Source organism: Gopherus flavomarginatus, chromosome 1, assembly GCF_025201925.1.
Source record: "Gopherus flavomarginatus isolate rGopFla2 chromosome 1, rGopFla2.mat.asm, whole genome shotgun sequence".
Taxonomy (NCBI): Eukaryota; Metazoa; Chordata; order Testudines; family Testudinidae; genus Gopherus; species Gopherus flavomarginatus.
In genome coordinates this window covers 115,430,003-115,451,893 of record NC_066617.1, presented here as the reverse complement: position 1 = coordinate 115,451,893, position 21,891 = coordinate 115,430,003, and the positions used below count along the sequence as shown (strand labels likewise).

General features: G+C 48.0%; 1 protein-coding gene across 1 annotated transcript in view; it reads right to left on the bottom strand.

Moving 5' to 3' along the window:
* Positions 1-7,603, bottom strand: part of LOC127042828 (zinc finger protein 271-like) — a 32,204-nt gene extending 24,601 nt beyond the window's left edge. The window contains exons 1-4 of the mRNA XM_050936266.1: positions 7,526-7,603; positions 6,053-6,267; positions 4,451-4,570; positions 478-2,193 (exon numbers count right to left, since the gene is read on the bottom strand). Of these exons, the coding sequence (XP_050792223.1) occupies positions 478-2,193; positions 4,451-4,478 (1,744 nt within the window). The 5' untranslated portion in view covers positions 4,479-4,570; positions 6,053-6,267; positions 7,526-7,603. The remainder of the gene's footprint in view (positions 1-477; positions 2,194-4,450; positions 4,571-6,052; positions 6,268-7,525) is intronic.
* Positions 7,604-21,891: the final 14,288 nt, after the last annotated feature.

The window sequence follows — 21,891 nt, the reverse complement described above, 5'->3', positions numbered from 1 at the left end:
AGCTGATGGGCTGCTTAGCTGACTGAATGGCATTTTCTCTACCTGATACAACTGGCTTAAGTGCTTCAGAAGTCTCTCTTTCAGTCTCCCTCATATTCCTTCAGACAGAGCTTCCGCCACTTCTCAGACTGCTCCCACTCCCAAGTTTTGTAGCCACATAGGAGGGGTAAGCAGGCAACCATGCTACACAGAAGCTCTTGCTAAGTTCCCCTAAGATTCGGCATAAAAATTTATAAAAATATCCTCTTATGTTTGGAGGCCATGTGTGGGGGAGGGGTTAGCTTTCTCGGCATCACCATATGCCTGATGCATTTTTAGGAGGATTTTAATTAAGAGATTGATTGTGAGTCAATAGTTTCATGATCAATTAACATTGCAGCACTGCTTCCGCTTTGTTGCATCATTCAGCACAGCAAAGAGCCACTCCTGACACCATAGGCATAGAGTGCCACACGGCCCACGGGTCTCTGTCTCAGTGTCTCTCTCCTGCATGGGTGCTCCGGTGCTGAGTGAGCCCTGCGCTCTGGCTGAAAGTTTTCCCGCACTCGGTGCACTCATAGGGCTTATCTCCAGTGTGGATCCTCCAGTGCTGCACCAGGGCCGAGCTCTGGCTGAAGCTCCTCCCACATTCTGTGCATTGGTATGGTCGCTCCCCCGTGTGGACTCTCTGATGCTGGGTGAGCGCCGAGCTGTCGCTGAAGCTCTTCCCACAGGTGTGGCACTGGTAGGGTTTGTCTCCTGTGTGGATCCTCTGGTGGGTGGTGAGCTGCGAGCTCTGAATGAAGCTCTTCCCACACTCACCACACTTGTAGGGCTTGTCCCCCGTGTGGATTCTCCTATGCTGCGTGAGGTGCGAGCTCTCGCTGAAGCTCTTCCCGCACTCGCTGCAGTGGTAAGGCCGCTCCCCGGTGTGAATCCTTTGATGTGTGATCAGCGTGGAGCTCTGGCTAAAGCGTTCCCCACACTCCCCACACTCGAAAGGCTTGTCACCAGTGTGAGTTCTCCGGTGCTGAATCAGCACCGAGTTCTGCCGGAATCTCTTTCCGCACTCTGTGCATTGGTAGGGCTTCTCTCCCGTGTGAATTCTCCGATGCTGAATGAGACCTGAGCTATCCACAAAGCTTTTCCCGCACTCGTTACATTTGTAGGGCCGCTCCCCTGTGTGGATCCGCTGGTGGGTGGTGAGCTGGGAGCTAAAGCTGAAGTTCTTGCCACATTCGATGCAGCTGTAGGGTTTCTCTCCAGTGTGGATCCGCTGATGCTGCATGAGCGATGAACTCCGGCTGAAGCTTTTCCCACATTCATTACACTGGTAGGGTTTGTCCCCAGTGTGGATCTCCTGGTGTCTCAGGAGGTTCCCCTTCCTACTAAAGCTCTTCCCACACTCCACACATTCATATGAGTTTTCCCCAGCGTGAACTCGCTGATGTTTCAGGAGCTGTGACTCATGATCAAAGCTTTTCTCGCACTCAGAACATTTGTGGGGTTTCTCTCCCAGGTGAAGCCTCCGATGCGCTTCCAGATCTGAGCTCAGGCTGAAGCTCTTACGACATTCAAGACACTTATAGGGTCTCTGCTCTGTGTGGATTTTCTGATGCCTGATGAGGTTGGAGCTCACACTGAAGCTTTTCCCACACTCATCACATTTGTAGCGTTTCTCTCCCGTATGGATCCTGTTGTGGTTGTAGAGAGTGGAGCTCCGATTGAAGCTTTTTCCACATTCAGCACATTTATAGGGCCCCACTCCAGCATGCAGTCCTGGATGTTTCACGCACATTGAGCTGTCAGTAAAGCCTTCTCCAGATTCAGTACATGTACATGGCTTCTCTCCCTTGTGGATCTTCTGATGCTGAGTGAGGTGTGAGCTTTGATTGAAGCTCTTCCCACACTGCACACATTTGTAGGGCCTCTCCCCTGTATGGATCCTCTGATGAGTAACCAGCGTCGAGCTTACACTGAAGCTTTTCCCACATTCACTGCACTGATAGGGTTTCTCTCCGGTGTGGGTTCTGTGGTGTTTGATCAGCGCCGAATGAACACTGAAGCTTTTCCTACATTCTGTACATTGATAGTGATTTTCTCTGCCGTGTGGCCTCCGACAGTTAATGGGGAGAGCATATGTGTCTAGTTTCTTTTCTGTGTCTAGCTTCAGCTGAGGATTCTCCTCTTCGCTTTCTCTCGCAATTGCGTCATCTAGGAAAGTAAAGAGAGAATCCAGACAGTACTCATTTCCTGTTCTCAGGAGAAAGGCAATCTCAGGGAAGGGTAAAGGGTGTGTTACAAGCAAGCCACTAAGCTTAAGGGTATGATCTTAAGGGTGTGTCTGCACACTACAAGTGCTACACTGGCACAACTGCGGCGCTGCAGTTATGCCACTGTAGTGCAGACATTCACTACAGTGACGGAAGGGGTTTCTCCGTCACTGTAGTAAATCCACCCCCTCTAGAGGAGGTAGCTAGGTCGAGGGAAGAATCCTTCCATCCACCTAGCTATGTCTAAAGCGGGAGTTAGGTCGAGCTAACTACATTGCACAGGGCATGACAATTTTCACAGGTCTGAGTGATGTAGCTAGGTTGACCTAAGTGTGAGGTGTGGATCAGGCCTAAGACTATAAGCTTTGCATCCAGCCCCAGCACAATCCTTCCCCAGAGAGGAACAGGGAGTGAGGAGAGGTACATGGAAGAAAGAGTTGGGAGGAGGAACAGAGTGAAAGAGAGTGAGGAGGAGAAAGGTATGAGGATGAAAGGGAAAGTAAATGGGTGTGAGGAGAGACTGGGGAGGGAAATGGACCGTGGGACCTTCCGCTCTCTCCCTCTAGACTACTGAGGACCATTTTTAGCATGCCTTATTCTGCAAAAAGTATCTCAGGCTGCTGATGTGGAAGAGAAGCAAAGTCCATCATAAGCAGGGAAACTTAGAGGAGCAGTTTGCCATCAGCATCTCCTGTTACATGGGTCTCCCCAGCTTATTGAGGCAAAAGCCCACCCTATCTGTTTTTAACCCAAGACAACAGTGGACTTTGCCTCTCCCCCACATCAGGGGACTGAGGTACCTTTTGAAGAATACAAAAAAAAATTAACTCAGTGCTTGGGGTGCTCCAGTGCATTTCCTATCAATGCAATCACTGGAAAAAAAAACCCAGGAAAAATCCCCAATTAGAGCAACATTACTATCCACACCAACATCATGTCACATCTTGCCACCCACACCTCACCTAATAACCTTCCACTGTTTGTAATTTCCAAAGGGTGGAATATTGTCTGCTTCACGGTGCATGAAATACCAAGTATGTAAATGTTGGCAGTGTGCAGTAAGAGGGCCTGGTGGGGGAAAAAACCAAAACCTAAGACTGCTTTTTAAAAAAAATTACAAAGTTAGTGATTTTAAAGTGGGTTAAACTTTTCAAATTAGACATTTTTAGAGAATGGAAAGTATATTGAAAATTCAAGCTTATTCTGATTCAAACGGTATAATTTGGGTCATGACAAGGGTAAGGTTTTGTTTTATAAGGGATTTGAACTCCACTTTAAGTGGAAAACCATATATTAGCCAGGGATCTGCTACAAAGCCTCCATAATAAAGAGAAAGTATGTGGTGTGAATAACCAGAAAATATTGGCCAAATCTTTCCAAAGAGGAGTCAAAAAGATATGTGCTTTATAAAAATCCCTACTTGTATGTCTCAGTATGGACTTTGGGGCCTTAGTGATTTGGGAACATGTCTCATTGGGCACCTTTTCCTTGTAAGTCATTTAGGAGCCTAAGCTTTAGGCTCTGATTTTTGAAACTTGTCTATTTCTTCTCCTCAACATTCAGGGTATTAAGACAGTTGGACAAATACTCTGGATTTTATATAGGGCAGACTCAAGTTTTTAGAACAGGCAGAAGAATCCCAAGAAAGTAGAGTGCTTGGCATACCAATGTATAGGTGATTCTTGCTGAGAGCCTAACAATGCACTTCTACTAGAGCAAAGCCTATGAGATCACAAAATGAGACTGATATGAGAACTCATGAGACAGGCTACGGTTTAGTCACGGAGGTCACGGATTCTGTGACTTCACCAGACCTTTGTGACTTCTTCAGCTTCAGCTGTCAGCAGCTGAAGCCGTGGCTGAGCCTGGAGCTATGCTCTCCACATAACCCCACTGTGGGGGCTGCCACCAGGGGCCACCACCAGGACCGTGCGCCCCTGTCCCGTGGTGGGGGCTGCGAACCTCTGCCCCGCAGTGAGGGCTGGCGCTGGGACTGTGCACGTCTGCCCCGCAGCCTGTATGGTTATTTTTAATAAAAGTCACAGGCTCTGTGAATTTGTTTGTTGCCTGTGACCTGTCCATGCCTTTTACTAAAAATAACCATGACAAAAGCTTAGCCTTACTCACGAGCTGTGTTGGAATTACAGCTTTAAAACTGGCTAATTAATTATGTAAATTTATTTAAAAACAGCTCTCACCTGTATAGGGGCCTCTAAGGCTCTCCATTTTCTCAGGGCTCCGGAGATCAAAGATACAAGGTTCTTATCCTTGTTCCATTTAAGAGGTCACTTCACCCCTAGCAGTCAAAAATCCTGGTCCTGGGAAAGAAAACAGGGGCAATGAAACCTCAATAACAATCACATGTGATTAATGAGGGAAAGTATGCCCAAAAGCCCCACACAGAGAAAACCCGGTGCCTAACCTTAAGTCTTATCACTGTGAGTCTGTCTTTCCTGACCTGTTCCTTTTCTGGGGAATGATATGATTCACAAGACAGACAAGTGAGAACATTTTGGCCCCAATTCTGCATAGGAATCAGTACAGGGAGAGTGTGGCATCTGGATGGAGTCCTATTGACTTAGCCCTGGTCTACACAGTGGGGGGGGGGGGAAATTGAGCTAAGTTACGCTACTTCAGCTACGTAAATAACGTAGCTGAAGTCGATGTACTTAGACCTACTCACCATGGTGTCTTCACTGTGGTGAGTCGACTGCTGCACTCCCCTGTCAACACCGCCTGTGCCTCTCACGGCGGTGGAGTACAGAAGTCAATGGGAGAGCGCTCGGGGGTTGATTTATTGCATCTAGACTAGACGCGATAAATTGACCCCCGCTGGATCAATCACTGCCCGCCAATCCAGCGGGAAGTATAAACCTATCCTTAGAGTATGGCTACACTTGAAACTTCAAAGCGCTGCCGCGGAAGCGCTTTGAAGTGTGAGTGTAATGAGCTCTCCCAGCGCTGCACGTACTCCACCTCCTCATGGGGTTTAGCTTGCAGCACTGTTTACACTGACGCTTTACAGCGCTGTATCTTGCAGCGCTTGGGGGGTGTTTTTTTCACACCCCTGAGCGAGAAAGTTGCAGCGCTGTAAAGCGCCAGTGTAGCCATGGCCCTAGTCACGACTGCACAGGCAGCAGGGTTCATCCTGGCCGATTCTTTAGCAGGACTGGGACCCAGAAGTGTGATCCTACACACACTGAGATCAGTGACAGAGCTCCCACTGACTGGTGGTGCAGTACTGTGAACTATTCAAGGCAGGACCTGGCTTTTACACATTCCTGTGAAGTGCTCAGCACACACCTGGGCATTTATTACTGTAAAACAATAGGAAAGTATTTGAGGAGGAATTGGAAGAGGCCAGTGACCAAAGCCACATGAAAATCCAACAAGGTATTTAGATGCCTAGAGGAATTTTCAAAACTGCCTAACTCAATGTCAATGAGAGTTAGGAACCCAGGTAAGGTTCCTAACTCTCATTGACATTTAGCTGGCAGTCAGCCACCAGGCAAGCTACCACCTGTCCCACCCCTGCCTTTCAGCATGCTCTTAACTGAGTGTCCTGGAGGTTGGAAGCATCCTTCAAAGCTCTCCTCAAAACTCTCCTTTGCTGTGATCATACAAAAAAACATTGACCATGTTCATGTGCTCAGATCACTTTCTGTCAACCTGCTCAGAGCGAGGGCCATCTTCTTCTTTTGATTTTATTCAGTGCCAGGATAAAACAAACAAGTAAAATACAAAAATAATAATAATAGCCACCTGCTTAGGCACTTTTGAAAGTCCCACTAGGCACTTACGTGCATCTTTAGGTGCTGAAATACCTTTGAAAAACGTGGTCCAGTAGCATTCATGGTTTTAGAATGAGTAAATCTCATCTTCTTGCATGTGGTTTTTATTCATAGCTTGGAAGAGAAGCCCAACTTTCCTCTTTTTTCAAATCCCAAGCAGTTTCTCAACTTTGAATGAACTAGTCCAAATGAAGGAAATATTCTCTCTACACCGGCTAGCTAAACTGAAATCAAAAGGAATAGAAGGAAAAAAAATTTCTGAACAAAGACCTCTGAAGTTCTAACATTTGGAAAAATGTGAATACTAACTTTCATTGCATTGTAAAAATGGAAAATGATACAGGTTCTTACTTAATGCAGTACAGGACTTTGTTACATATTTATAAAGCTTGTCCTGACCTCAAAAATTAAAGATGTTTCCCCCAACAATGTACATCATTAAAAAAGCAGCACCTTTTAACTCATTCAAATTTGAGGAGAGTTCCCTGATGCAGCACATGTATTTATTTAAATAGTTTCTAGCAACTTTCGGCCTTAACATAACCTCATAATATTCAAATTTAATTTTAAAATGGGTTTATTTTTAAAAACATATATATATTTAAATGAAAAAATCCAATTTTTTTAATGTAAAATGAATCAACTTCTATCCACTCTGCCTTTCAATACTGGAATAAGCTATACCCGCATAAGCACTTTTATATAACACTGGGAGGGTTGTGCCACTTTAAAACTACAGTATAGGGATGTAGTTAAAAGCAACACAACTTTTGTGTTTAGACAAACCCTAAGTTACAGTATGTAAGGTCTCACTTTCTGCTTTTTATTTTGATCTGGTAATGGCTTATAATTTCTGATTAGTTCCACCATTTATGCAGCGTTTCAGAACAGTTTTTTAACGAGGCGGAGGGTGTTTTGCAGTTTATTGTTTAAAAAAAATATCAAGTGTGCCCATTGCAAAAAATGTACTTGCATCACCATAAGTCTCTTCCCTTAACCCCAGCCCTCTCCCATTATCTCCTGACTCCAAATTTAATTTTAAATTCCCTCCCTTTACCATTCCCTTAGCATTCCCCAATCTCCCTCAATCTCCCTTCCACGTTTTTCTGAAATCCTGGTAGGCGGAGTACTCGGTTTTGCTAAAGATTATCAGCTGTGCCCGAGCCTGCGGATCCCTGTACAGCTCCCCACATGCTGCCCCCGAGCTGGGGGGAAATCCGCAGCGACACCCCACCGTCCCATGCTGTCCCTCAGCTGTCCAGCTGAGAGGTAGGGGAGAAATCCTGCAGGGGCACTCCCTGATGTGGGCGCCTTCAGAATAAGAGTTCCTGATTCGTTCTCCTTTCCTGAGTCAGTCCCAAATCCAGACTCCAGCTCCACCTTTGTTGCGGTCACTTCCTCGAGGCAGTGATTTCCCGTCCTGGGCCCCCGCCCTGCTACATCCCCTCCCCCCGCATTACCGAGCCCCCCTGCCCGGCTCACCCGTGTGGCTGGGGGAAGCCGCAGGAGCGGGTCGCTGAGTGTGAACGCCCGGGGGTGCTGGGCGGTAGCTGCGCGGCGCCAGGTACCATGTGCACGGCGGGCTGCAGGGAACAAGACGTTCCAGGTCGCTGAAGTCCCCCGGGCCAGGACTTTCTAGGCCTTCTCTCCAGAACTGGCTCTTTGGTTTTAACCCTCACTTCCCCAGACAGGAGAGAAACGTCCCCTTTTCCCTCTGTTGTGCTCCTTTGCCTCCTTTCCTGCTAAAGGGCACTCACCGCCCCCTGGCCTGCACCATCCCCTGCCACTCAAGACAAAGCTCCCACGGGGCTCCTGGGCCATTGTCTCCCCCTCTCGGTTTTGGGCAGTCGTAGCCAGGAAAATGGTTCAAGCATAGGGGCAAGATTCAGGGCTCTGCTGTGTCCCCGTTAGGGTGGCTTGAGCTGTTGCAAATCACTCAGCTGGCCCTTGGTAAGCCCCCAGAATCGGGGTGTGCCAAGGGGCACGCTGACGGGCGGGGTGCTGTTGGAGCACTTGTGCCCCAGCACTGCTCAAAGCCACAGTAATAGTTGGACCTGATGGAGGGTCCAGTGCTTAGGGCACAGGGAACATGCAAGATCTGGCCGCAAGTCCCTGGTCTACCACAGACCCCCTGCAGAACCTTGAGCAAAGAAGCTTCAGCTGGTCCTGAATAACTCCATGTGTAGCCAAGCCCTAATAGCAGCTACCCTGCTATATTCTCCCATCCAGTTCTCTCCACTTACTGGAGGGTACTGGGGGCTTCACCACTGCTCCCTGGAATCCTGTACTGCCACTCCCAGGAGGGCAAAAATCATGACACCTCACCCCACCCCAAAATAACACCAAATGACAGGAGATTAGCGGGAAAACTATGAGAGTGAAATAAATGCCTTGAGGCAACTCTACACTACAAAATTAGTTGACCTAAATTACACAGATATACAGCCACTCCCACTACAGTAATTGTATCGCTTTTGCATCTTCTCCACCCTATGCTCCTTGGGTCAGCAGTGTGTGTGTCCTCCCCAGGAGCACTTACACCAATTTAACTGTCAATGTGGGGTGGCTTCTGAAAGGCAGCAATAGTGTACACACTGCAGCCTTGTCCCACCAATGAAAGTGACCTACTACACTGACATCATAACACCACCCCCATAAGAGGCCTAGGGCTTATGTCCATGTAGTTGCTGCTATGCAGACACTGCACATTACTTACATCGGCAGTTGGCTGTCAGTCTTGTCATTGTCCAGGCTCCAAGATAGAGCTGTAAAATTGACAAGAAAGCGGCATGGGTAGGGGGTTCCAGCTAGAGCCAGGCTACTGCTCAGCTTCCCCACTCCAAGATGGGCTGCACCTGCCAGGCTCCCCACTCAGTGCCAGGCTGCACCCACCTGACTCCCCACTCCCAACTAGGCTATTGCCTGGGTTCCTGGTTCCCTGCTCCCAGCTGAGCTGCCCCTGGGCTCCTGGTTCCCCATACCCCACTGGTAGCCCTAGTTCACTGAGGCTCCCCGCCAGGAGCCCAGATGCTGCCCCAAGGCTCCCAGATCCTCCCTTCTTGCCCAAAGCCTGGGGGTTGCTCCCCGCTCTCTGCTCCCCACCTAGTGGCAGCCATGCTCTCAGCAGAGGGTGGGGAGCCTCGGGCAGCACCTGGGCTCCTGGCAGGGAGTGGGGGGTCGAGAGCCTGGGGGCAGCACCTAGGCTCCCAGCAGGGAGCTGCAAGTGGGGCTGAGAGCCTAGGCAGACAAGCTAGCATGTAGCCCAGGGCTGTTCCTACTGGTAGTCACAGAGCATTTGACCCCCACATTCCTGAGCTGCCAGTAAAAGGCAGCCCCAAAAAGGAGCCTAACACTCCTCCCTCATCCCTTCACCGCTGGCACCATCAGGAAAGTGAGGACAGAGGACCAGATATCAGTACTAGATAGGCAGAAGGGGGAAGGGAACCAGGTTGGGGAGGAGAGGCAGAGAGAGAACAGGTGCCAGGGGGCAGAAGGGAAGTGGAGCATGGGAAATAGGGAGTAGGTGCTGGACAGGCGGTGGAGACCCTGGCAGAGAGAGCAGGCAAGGCCTGGGGGGTTATGGAAGGGGAATGGCACATAGAAGCAGGGAGTGACTGGAAGGAACAAGGCAGGAGACAAGGGGTGGCAGAGGGGAGCTGAAAGGGTGGAAGAGCCTGAAGGGAGCACCAGGCAGAACAGCTGCAAGGGAAGCACATATGGGAGAGTGGGAAACTAAGCCAGAAAAGACTCCTGTGCTGGGGCCAGGGGGCCAGGGCAGTGAGAAAGGTCCCTACAAAGCTCATTCCAGCTCAGAGCAGAAAGGTGGGAAGCCTCAGCCGTGGCAGCCTGCAGGGCTGCTGCCTCTGCTCCTGAGGCGCCCCTTCACCCACAGCAGGGCCCTTCAACCTGTTGTTTCCCACAGGCTGTGCTCAGACCTGGCCCCACTGTTGCTCATTCCCAGCAACAGCTGCTAGTAGCCTCCCGCCAGCATTCACAGGCTGCCAGATGTTGCTTCTCTGGCCTGCAGTGCTTCTGTGACTCTGCCAGGGAAATCCCAGCTGGCCTCTTACCTGCACCAGCCCAGTCTCCAAGAAAGGCCCCTCCCAGCTGCGGCAGTCCCTTTTAGAAGGTTTCAGAGTAGCAGCCCTGTTAGTCTGTATCCGCAAAAAGAACAGCAGTACTTGTGGCAGCTTAGAGACTAACAAATTTATTTGAGCATAAGTTTTTGTGGGCTAAAGCTTATGTTCAAATAAATTTGTTAGTCTCTAAGGTGCCTGTCATAGCATTCTTTCTCAAATCTGAACCTTAGAGTCTAGAAATGAGATACTAGCATCTATTTCCCTAAGCTTAATTACCAGCTTAGATCTGATAGGCTGCCACCACCCAAAAATATAGTGTTTTGGGGCACTCTGACCTCCCCAACCTTCCCTGGGGACCCCAAGAACCCAGATCCCTTGGGTTCTTAAAACAAGGAGAAATAAACCATTCCCCCACCTTCCCCCTCTCAGAACTTCCCTCCCTGGGCTATCCTGAGATACTGCTCTAACCTCTTAAATCACCATACAGAGAAGCATCTCCCTTCCCTTCCACAACGAGGCAAACAGATTCAAGGAAAACAGAGAGAGATTTTATCTCTCCCCCTCCTGTCTCCCCACCCGTCCTGGTGAGTTATCCCAATCCCCTGGGATAAAACAAGGGAAACAGAGAAAAAACAATCAATCAGGTTCTCCAAAAAGAAATCTTTTAATAAAAGAAAGGAAAAAGTAAAGAATTATCACTGTAACTTCAAGATGTAAATATTACAGGGTCTTATAGCTTACAGACACCAGAAAGAGACTTTCCCACCAGTATCAATACAAATCAAAATATTCCCAGCAACTACACATATAAAAGTTAACCAGCCAGATCCACAAATGCAAATAGTGTAAAACAATTAAAAAGCCTAAATCGCCTGTTTTACTTACTATATGAAAAGAAACTTAGAGAGCCTGTAGTAATGTCTGGTCTCTCTCAGACCCTCCGAGAGAAGAACAAAGAACTCACACCCAAACTTCCCTCCACCCGAATTTAAAAGTATCTTGTCTTCTGATTGGTCTTCTGGTCAGGTGTCCAGTTTCCTGCTTGTAACCCTTTACAGGAATAAGAGACATTAACCCTTAACACTCCATTTATGACAGTGCCACAATTACTCCTGTTCCTTTTAGAAGGGTTTCTGCCTGCCTGCTCTCATTGGTCAGGTGTGTCTAGGGGGGGGAAGGGCAGTTACCCTCCCCCTGCCAGAATATGATCCCCCAGGGTCACTCCTAGGGGCAGGGGTAGCCCAGGAGTGAACGTGCTGTTCAGAAGGTTCATCACACTGCTGCCTGCTACTGCCCGCAGTGCTGTGCGGGAGACTTCTTCTCTGCAGCCCCTGGCACCTTAGCAGCCTCCTTTCAATAGGCCCCCGCCCCAAAATCTGAGAACAACCTCCAGCAAAATAATCAGGCAATATTTAAAAAAATAAAGTCCGTGAGTTGAATTCTGCACTCAGAGGTAAAGTGTCAGAGGATTCCTAAGTCAAGGACTCTGCCTGGCAATTCAGCCGGAAACCAACACAAAAATGAGAGCCACTTCCTCTTCCTCCACCTTTCCTCCTGTTTCCTTCGTGCAGCATCCCCTCCTTGGAAACCCCTGGTTTCTGACACTTTCCTGCAGCTTCCTCCCAGTCCTGCGCCTCTTCTAGCACACCTCAGTCTCTAGCAGTCGCCTGTCTCTACATCCTACATTGTAGACTACTACCCCTCTTCTTTCCCTAACAGACTTCCGGTCTCCTACCTCCAGTGTTCTCAGCGTCAAGCATTCAAAACTCATGAGTTATGGCCCCCAAAATCAGGAGACTGACTTACAAATCTTAAGAATTTAAAAAGTCATATTTTATGGTTGGGTTTGAAAAAAATACCTTCTGATTTTTGAGTCTTTAGGGCACACAGAGCTTGTATTTTCAAGATTTTGTCCACAAAATCCTTTCCTTTTTAAATAAAAGATTCTCACATAATCACTTGGCTTCAGGAGCTGGGGATTTAAGGAGAACACCAAATATTGCAAGACTCTAGATAAAACCACAAGAGATAGGACCACTGCACCTCTATCGCACAGAGCAAGCTGCTTTATGTGCTATTGTCCCTTCTCTCAGTCTGGCCCTCTGCAATATGTTACTGCATGTGGTGAAAAGCAGGTCACTAGGAGGCCTGCCGTAGCTCAGTGGATTGAGGTGGAAGACTAAAGGAGGAGCAAGTAGGGTAGGAGAGAGGTGAGAAATAAAGGAGAGAGAGTTACATTATGGGGGGTGGGGGTAATACAAACCAACAAATGTGAATTTAGATTTTTAGTTTACACTTAGAAATTAGCAGAGTCCTGTGGCACCTTATAGACTAACAGACGTATTGGAGCATGAGCTTTCATGGATGAATACCCACTTCATCAGATGCCTCCAATCATGCTCCAGTACGTCTGTTAGTCTATAAGGTGCCACAGGACTCTTTGCTGCTTTTACAGCTCCAGACTAACATGGCTACCCCTCTGATACTTAGAAATGAATCACTCATTCATTGGAATTCAATGAGCTATATGAAATACATTGAAATAAGATACTTGAGATAATATTATTGATGTCATTGTATCAGGCTCTGGGAAAGAAGCTGCTCTGGAGAGGATCTGGAGCTATTTAATTGTCCATGCTATGAAATGGTTAAACTCACCAAACCAACACCTTTCTCTGCTGAGGAAAGGTGTAATCTGAACAGATGGGAAATATACATGGGAAAAAATCAGATATCAAGGTACTCCAGGGCCAAAGTGTCTGTTCAGTCACAAGCTGAACTGGATAGAATAAAAAGCGTTCTCAATGCTACAGGGAGGATCCTCTCTATCTAGGTGAAGGGTCAGAATCCATTAGCTATGGATATAAGATCTACAGTTTCTTCTAAGAACTTTTCAATATAGGCCCAGAGTCCAGAGCTTGGCTTGAGCTACAGTGGCTGGCTAATAGAGAACAATACATAGCTCAGAGAAAGCTGGGGTAAACAGATAACCTTGTCTGTTTCAAGTCAGTGAGCGGAGTCAGCATAACTCCAAATGTAAATGAAGTGTTGAGAAAGGCCTCACGGTTACTCCCTAATGCAGGAAGAAGATAGTGGTACAATACTCCTCAGATTCTAGACAAAGTTCGGGAGAAAGGCCTAATATGATTAGCAGGGAGTTATGACACCCTTCCCTCATGGATGTATGCCAGTCCTAGCTCACAGAAATGCAAGGGTAAACTTTTGAAATTATTAAGTACTAATTACTGCTTTTTAGCTTTAAATCTCTAGGAATATACCTGTTGGTCAACTGAGAGAGCTTCTACCTCATTCCCCTGGACTCCAAAATTAGGATTTAACCTATACACTTTAATAGACATAGTTTTGGGGTAGTTACCTGTGTGTCAGCAATATGTTAATCTGGGCCATGGGCGGAACCATTATGTAATCTTTTAGACCATTGGCTTATTGTGCTCATCTTGTCTTGCTGTTAGAACCTATCCAGGAGTTTGGGAAAACCCATCCTTGTCGCTTCTCTCCACCCAAAGAGCACCATATATAATCTATTGTAACTAACTGTTTTGCAGTGTCTCTGAGCCTAATAAGCAAAGTGACACTCTGCCAGCGCTGTGCATAATAAACTCCTGCGCTTGACTCTACATGGTGTGGATTATTGTTCCTTCACTAGGTTCATACATGTTCATTACTATGGTATATAAGCTCCTTAAGTCTTCTTTTTCCCCTTTTCCCCGCCTTTCCTGGACTTGCCAGTCCATCACTTGTTCCATATCCACTCTGCTCTCCTGTACACAGCCTATCCACTGTTTTCTCAGCCGTCCCCTTTCCCTCTGCCCACAAAGTCTAGTCTGAAGTGCACCCCAAGAGGATTTCTGTCATCCATCCTTCATACACTTGAGCTCTTTAAGTGGCTATATCATTTCTTTTTACAAATATGTTGTATGAATTTGCATTTCTGTCCCATAGACCAACTCCAATTCTCCTGTTATTTTCCAGCTCCTCACTTTATCTGACCGTCAAGTTGCTTCCCTTCTCCACATCTGTGCCTTTTTCTGTGGTTTTGCTCACAAGGGGCGGTTTGATGGGTAAGCTGGGCCTGATTCCATGCTGTTGCCTTCAAAGAACAGCGTGGGAGGCAATGAGACTGAGATCCTTTGTGACTCACGACAGCAAGAAAAGAATGACATGATCCATCAGAGCTGCTCTTAAGGGGTGAGCAGGAGATGGAGCTGAAGCAGTGTCTTAGGGTGGAAGAGCAGAGGGACGCAGTTGCCATCCCTTAATGCTTAAGACCCACCTTCTACTCCCGTTCAGGTCCTAGACCGTGCAGAGATGGCTTAGGAGAGGAGATCCTCACAGCATGTGCTGCCCAGTTGGGAGCTGCATGGCATAGGAAGGCACTTGCCATGACAAACATGTTTCAGTTTTGCTCCTGCATGGCTTAGCAGTTCCAGATGGCATTTGTTTCTCCTACAGTCTCACTGCTCCCCTTTGCCCCGTCTGACTCTGACTTCCACCTCCCCACCACACACACACACTTTCTGTGGTCTTGGAGGAAGAGGTATGTGGCTGCCATCCAGAATGTCTAGTTGCACCAGAGCTCCTGAGACGTTCCTAACCATTTGATTTAGAATTTAATGATTTAAAAAAATAAATTTCTCCAGCTTCTAAGGCAAATTTATTTTCTCTCTTTTCTCCCCATTTGCTGGATCTTTCCATGTCTGATGCATTCTTAGCTTTTAATAACACTTGGTTATTGACCATCTTCATCATCAGTTAAGACTATTGTATCACTTCCATTCGCTGACAAATTAAATACGGTCCTGTGACCTAAATTAAGACCACTGACAAAAAGCATTGGTCTACTGTGCTGCATAGGTCAAAAAGCTCTCCTTGCATGCAGATACTCTTACAGCCTGTTTAGTCAGAGAGAGCTATCGCTGAACCTTTTCTCATGTTGAGATGTGGCTCCTGTGTGCAGTCTCTGATGCTCAGTAAAGTCCTCATCTGTCACTGATGCATCTCCCACATTCAGTACATACATAGGTTTGCTCTGTGTTTAAGGTCTCCTCAGATGAGGATCCTCCTCTTCACCTTCTCTCACAATCCTGCCATCTACCAGAAGACACAGAGAATCTGGACAATGCTTCATTCCTGTGCTTGGGAGAAAGGTGATCTCAGAGAGAAGAAAAGTCTGTGTTACAAATAACCCACTCTTCATAAGATGTTAGACCTTGGGTCCAGCTCTAGCAAAATCCAGGGAATGAGAGGAGCAATCAGAATGCTCTAAGAAAGGGGCCCAGGGAGAGGACTCCTCTCCAGTAGGGCACCTGTCTTGGCACAGGGAAGATGGCAGGGCACACTGTCCCCCATGGGCATGCTCAGCTTGGCACATAGCTCAGAGAGGGCAGAGCCAGCTGTAGATAGGGCTTTGGGGCTGCAGCCAGAGAAGGAAGTGCTGAGACATACCAAGCCAAGTCCCCCGATGCTAGGGCAGGGCCCAGCCCGGAGACTGCAGGGAGAAGTACTGTCCAGCCCAGCACCCCCACTACCCATGGAAAGCCCTGGCACCCAGGCGGCAGACTCCCTCCTTGCTGCTGCCCCGCAAGGAGCACAGGGCTCAGCAAAGTGCCAGGACTCCTCCCAGTCTGCAGTACTGAGACTCCAGTAGGATCTCCCCTATTGGATAGGGAAGCAGGTGCCCCAGCCATTAACTCCCATGCAGGCAGTGGGCCCTGGCCATGGGGCCTCCCTGCTTTGCTGTCTTGGGCATGTCCAGGATGGGAGACAGGGGCTGCTGGGTCTCTGCTTAGAGCTAGCCAAGAGAGGGGTCAGAAGGCTGGGCTCCTTGAGCCTCCTCCTCTTGTACCATTGAAGGTGAGGCATGGAAGAAAGAGTGACTAAGTAGGGGTGGAGGGGAGGGAGTATGGGGATGAAGGGGGAAAAGAGGGGAGGGAGGAGATACCAGTGAAAGAATGGTGAGGAGCGTGAACTTAAGGGGAATCTGCTCTCTTCTCCCCTCCCCACCACTTTTGAAGGCTTGTGTTGTAAGATAGTGGTAAATCAGGAGAGGAGTTTTGTGGTGGCATCTCCTGCTATGGGGTGGGGGATACAATTTTCCTACCTCCAAAATCCCAAAGCAGTTCATATTAAAGTGAAGGCTCATTGGCAAGTCAGATACATGACTGCTCCTTTCTGTCTCTGCCAGACCACTGCAGAGACAGTGAGATGGGACTGAAGTACAAGAGCTCGTATCAGCTATGTTGAAATTCCAGCTTTGTACTGAATTCAATGAGAGCCAGGTGCTCAGAGACCACAGTGACAGACATGGTATAAGAACTGAAATAGAATTCAATAGCATAGTTTCAGACAGTATCTCTGAGCCAGCGGCTTTTGAAAATGCCACTTGTAATTGACTGCATAAATAGAGCTGGCCAAAATTCAGGACTTCCAGTTTTTCGGAAATTTTGATATTTCAACATTTGGGTTTATTCCAAATTGGACCAAAGTTGAATTTTTTGAAATTTCTTACAACCTGTTTCTGACAGGTTGTCACCCACAGGGCACAGTCTGGGAGCTGTGGGAACTGCTGCACTCCTCTAACCACCCAGCTGGGCTGGCCCTACTCACACTGCTTCCTTAGTTGGAGACACAGCCAGTCTCCTCAGGCCCTATTATCACCCAACACGACAGCAGGTGCTGCCACTCACCCAAAGTGAGCTACCTGAGTGCTGTACCTAAGCAACCCAAGTACAAACAGTAGACACCAGCCAATTTCCCAGCTCTCCAGGCTCACCCCACCTCCCCACTGGAGTATAAATCCAAAATTATACCGAGTTGCACTGCACAGGGATCTGCACAATGTAAACTCATAATTATTTCGCTCTCCTCTCAATGTGGGAAAGCTATGCAACAACCCTGTGTTAACAAAGCTGATTTCTTCCCCCAGACACTTCACTCAAAGGCACACTGGTTTAGATAAAGCAAAAAACAAGTTTATTAACTACAAAAGATAGATTTTTAAGTGATAGCAAACAGATCAAAGCAGACTACCTAGCAAATAAACAACACACAAACTAAACCTAACATACTAGACAGATTGGATATGAATTAGCAAGTTCTCACCCTGGCTGGTGATACAAGCAGTCCACCATGTTTCCATACATAGGCTAGAAATCCTTTTAGCTTGGGTCCAGCACTTCCCCTAGTTCAATCTTTGTTCCTTAGGTATTTCCAGGAGTCTCCTTGGGTAGAAAGTGAGGTCTCTAAATGATGTCACACCCCACCTTATATAGCTTTTACACATATCAGGAACCCTTGGTTCCAAAAACAGTTCCCAGCCCAGTCTGTGTCAAAATACAGCTATCCAAAATGGAGTTCAGTATCATGTGGTCTGGTCACATGCCCCTGCTGAGTCATAGCAGACATTACTCACAGACTGGCTGAAATGTTTACAGGATGGCTAAGCTCTGCCACAGTCCATTGTCTTTGCTGATGGGTCATCAGCACTGCTTATTTTCTTCATTGTTTACCTGAAATGCTAGCTGACTGGGGGAGTTTTCCAGAGTAAGCACATTTGAAATTCAGATACACCATCAATATTCATAACTCCAGATACAAAAATGATACATGCATACAAATAGGATAATCACATTCAGCAAATCATAACTTTTTCAATGACACCTTACAAGACATATATTGTTCAAGATGCAGCATAATTATGTCATAGTCATATCATAACCACACCACTATGAAGAATATTGGTGCACTATCACACTGGCAATTTTAAAAAAGTTTCAGAAACACTGACACATGGTGTTTCCAAAACAAAATAGGCTCCCTGAATCCCAGTAGCCACTGACTGAAACTGGCATTCTTGTCAGTTTCATGGCTGCTATAGGGTTAGAGCTGGCACTTTCAGGGATTACAATCTCCCTGCCACAAAGCCATGAGCCTGGCAGTCCTGCCAGAGTTGTCAGATCTTCCAGCCTCCCTACTATGGAGCGAGGAGCCTGGAAACCATGAGGGCTTTCAGGGCTTCAAGGTTCCCTGTTACAGAACCAGGATCCTGGAAGTCTTAGAATGGGCTTCCTGTGTCCATGGCTCTGCGGCATACCCACCATGCAGTCTGCCTTGGGGTCCGGGAACCCAAGGCTTCCAGACTCCCAGGCTAGTTGGCTCCCAGGGCTGCCTCTGAATCACGGACCCTGGAAGCCCAGAGCCACAGACTCTGGAAGTTTTCCAGCAGAACCCTGCCTTCTTTTAGCTGACAATTCATTGACTGTTCACTGTTTGCATAAAACAATTCAGACTTCATGAATCAGCATTTTCCAACAAAGCTATATTTTTTTGGGAAATGTCTGACTAACTCTAGAAATAAATATGCCCCTGTACACACCCAGCTGTGTACACACCCAGGTTCAGACAGCAATGAGTGATACCTAACAGAATGCTATTAAAGATTGCCTGCATCAGTCACAAAGGCTGATAGCTCCATTCCCTCTCCTCTGTCTTGTGCATGCACTGCTTCTCCTCAAAGAGACAGTAGCTTCAAAAACTGCAGTCTCTTCTCCTGTTTTTAATCCAAGAACTCCACTATTAATAGCTAATGCACACATACTTCCTAAGGCTCTGGGTCTGATGTTCTTTGGCAGCCAGACATTTAAATCATTCTGCCACAGATACAATCCACTCTCAGAGACCTTTTGGATGTAGGTTTCTTTCATGTTTGAATGCCCACTCCAAGGGTCAGGTCACAATGCCTCACACTCAGATTTGGCCTGGTCACCCCTCTGTTGACAGAGGGGCAGCTAGGCAAAACCTGAGTGCTGTTGCAACAGACCACCACAACCGCTGTGGGGTGACTGCAGTGTGGGCTTGCTCTCCAGTCACTCCCAGTCCCCTTGAGGCCTCGGGGTTGGTAGGGGGAGAGGGAAGGAGTCCCTTTCAAGCAGGCCCTCAAGAAACCTATGGGCAGTCCTGCTTACAAATCCCAAGGATAGCCACTGACTGGGACTGCCGGAATGTCCTGTGGCAGCCCCTCCTACTGCTCCCGACGCTGCAGAGAGACTGCTGTGTGATTAAACAGAGCAGAGGGGAAAGAGTGGGGAGAAAAAGTAAAGAGGGAAAGGATGGGGAGGGTTGGGCAGAGGGAGGAACAGTGGTGAAAACAAAGGATGTGAAACAGAGGAGAGGGGCAGACATGCCAGAGGAGTGAGACAATCAGAGCCCGGGCAGGGGATGTTTTCCTGGGGGCAGAGGTGGGTTCAGAGAGGCAGAGGATCTGGTTACCCACTAGCCTAATCAGCTCACGAGCCCTCCCAGCCTGATCACCAGGCTGCTGGGCCATGCTAAAGGGGCAAGCCCAGCAAGGGTGTAGCGAAGGATACTGCTCCTGTAGAAATGTGCTACTTACCCTGTACTGAGCATGCTCAGTACATCTGCTGAAGCCACTGCCCTTCACCTTGCCCTTAAACCCGTAGGATTCTGCTGACTGCTTTTAACAGGGGTTAAAAAGTGGCAAAGGGGGAGAATCAGAGCAGGGGGGCGGCCAGGGTCTGACCAGGGGGTGGAAATTTACTGGTTTGCGGGGTTCAAGCAGCTGGAGGCTGCATTAAGAGGGGGGCTAATGGCAGTACCGGCGCTAGGGGTTTGAGTGCCCTAGGTGGATGGCAATTTCACCGCCCTGCACGCTGGTCCCACGGCTCCTCTGGAGCTGCCACAGTGGTGCCTGCGGAGGGTTCGGTGCTCCGTGGCTCTGGTGGAGCTGCCACAGTCGTGCCTGCGGGCGGGCCACTGGAGCCGCGCGAGCGGCCAACCGTCCGCAGGCACCAGAGCCTCAGGCTCCACCAGAGCCACGGAGCACCGGACCCTCCACAGGCACCACTGCGGCAGCTCCACCGGAGCCGCCTGCCACCCTCTCCAGCAAAATGGCGCCCACCAATATTCTGGAGCCCTAGGCGATTGCATAGGCTGCCTAAATGGTAGCGCCGGCCCTGGCTAAAGGGTAAAATCAGAGATGGGGGGGAAGAGGCGGAGTTAATCCCAGGAGGGAGGCGCTGGCAGAGGGTGACAGAGGGCAAAACCCAGCAGGGGCTGAGGGGGCAGCAGTTACTCCACTGGCACTGAGACATCTGTGCTTGGCAAAATAGTTTTTTTTTGGGGGGGGGGGCGGCAGAGGCTTTTTTATTTGAGCAAAGTGGCTTTTTTGTATGGTCACATGAACTGAGCATGCTCAGTTACAGTTGCTGAAGCCACTGCCCTTCACTCTGCCCTTATTAGCCATAAAAATCTGCCGACTGCTATTTAGAGGGGTTAAAAAGGGGCAAAGAGGGTGAATTGGAGCAGGGGGTGCCCAGGGTCTGAGCAGGAGGTGAAAATTGACTGGTCAGGGGGGGTCAGGCAGCAGGAGGAGAGGGGCTAAAAGGCAAAATCAGGGCGGGGGGGGAGGAGCAGGAGTTAAGTTCGAGGTGAGGTGCTGGCAGAGGGTGACCAAGGGCAAAACCCAGCACAGTCAGGGGCAGAGGGGGTAGCAGTTACCCCAGTGTGACTGAGACACCAGTGTTTGCAAAAATGGTGGGATGCAGAGGGCCTTTTTTATTTCCCCTCTCACAGACAGCACCTCTCAGCATTGGCTTCCTAGGGCTGGGTTCTTAAAGGCACAGGCACATCAATGCAACTCCTCTTTGTCTGATCTAACCAGGGTGACCAGACAGCAAATGTGAAAAATCGGGATGGAGGTGTGGGGTAATAGGAGTCTATATAAGATAAAGACCCAAAAATTGGGACTGTCCCTATAAAATTGGGACATCTGGTCACCCTAGATATAATCTACTGAGGCTATGTCTACACTACAAATTTCAAAGCGCTGTGCTCCTGGTAATCTACCTTGATGAGAGGATTAGCTCTGAGCACTGGGAGACGAGTCTGTCCACACCAGCGCTTTAAAGAGCTCAAACTTGCTGCGCTGGCGGGGTGTGAAGAAGAGAGGTTTTTACCCACAAAAGCTTATGCCCAAATAAATCTGTTAGTCTTTAAGGTGCCACCAGACTCCTTGTTGTTTTTGTAGATACAGACTACCACGGCTGCCCCCTGATACTTAATTCAGTGAAACATTTTACATATATCCCCTCAGAAACAAAGAATCCCTTATCACTGTTTCTGAATGCATAGAGTCTCCAAGCAGTTTCCCAAGTTGTCTTATCTGCTGCTGGGATTCCCTGAATTTTTTATTTTAATTTTTTCTTCTGATTTTTAGAGCAGATGTTTATTCTGTTGGATCATCTGACTTCCACTCTGACAGAATTTCTGGGCTATTGTCAAAACTTTGTTTTGAGTCAATCCATCAATGGTGTAAATATTGGTGGTCGGACCAATAGTCCGCCTAATCTAGTATCCTGTCTTGTGACAGTGGCCAATGCCAGGTGCTTCTAAGGGAATGATCAGACCAGTCAATGACTCATTGAACCATCCCATTGTCTACTCCCAGCATCTGGCAGTCAAAGAATGTTTTAGGGCCATGCAGAGCATGGGTCTGCATCCCTGATTATATTGACTAATAGCCAATCTACTTGAGGGACTGATCTAATTCTTTGTTCAACCCACTCATAGTTTTTCCTTTCAAAATATAATGAACACACATCTCAACCCCAAGATATATTTACAACCACAAGAATTTTAAAATCGTGAGTTATACACCCTCAAGTCAAGAAATTGTAATAAATAAATGATATTTTTTGTGCGTCTCTGTTCCTGAGTCTGTAGGGTGCAGTA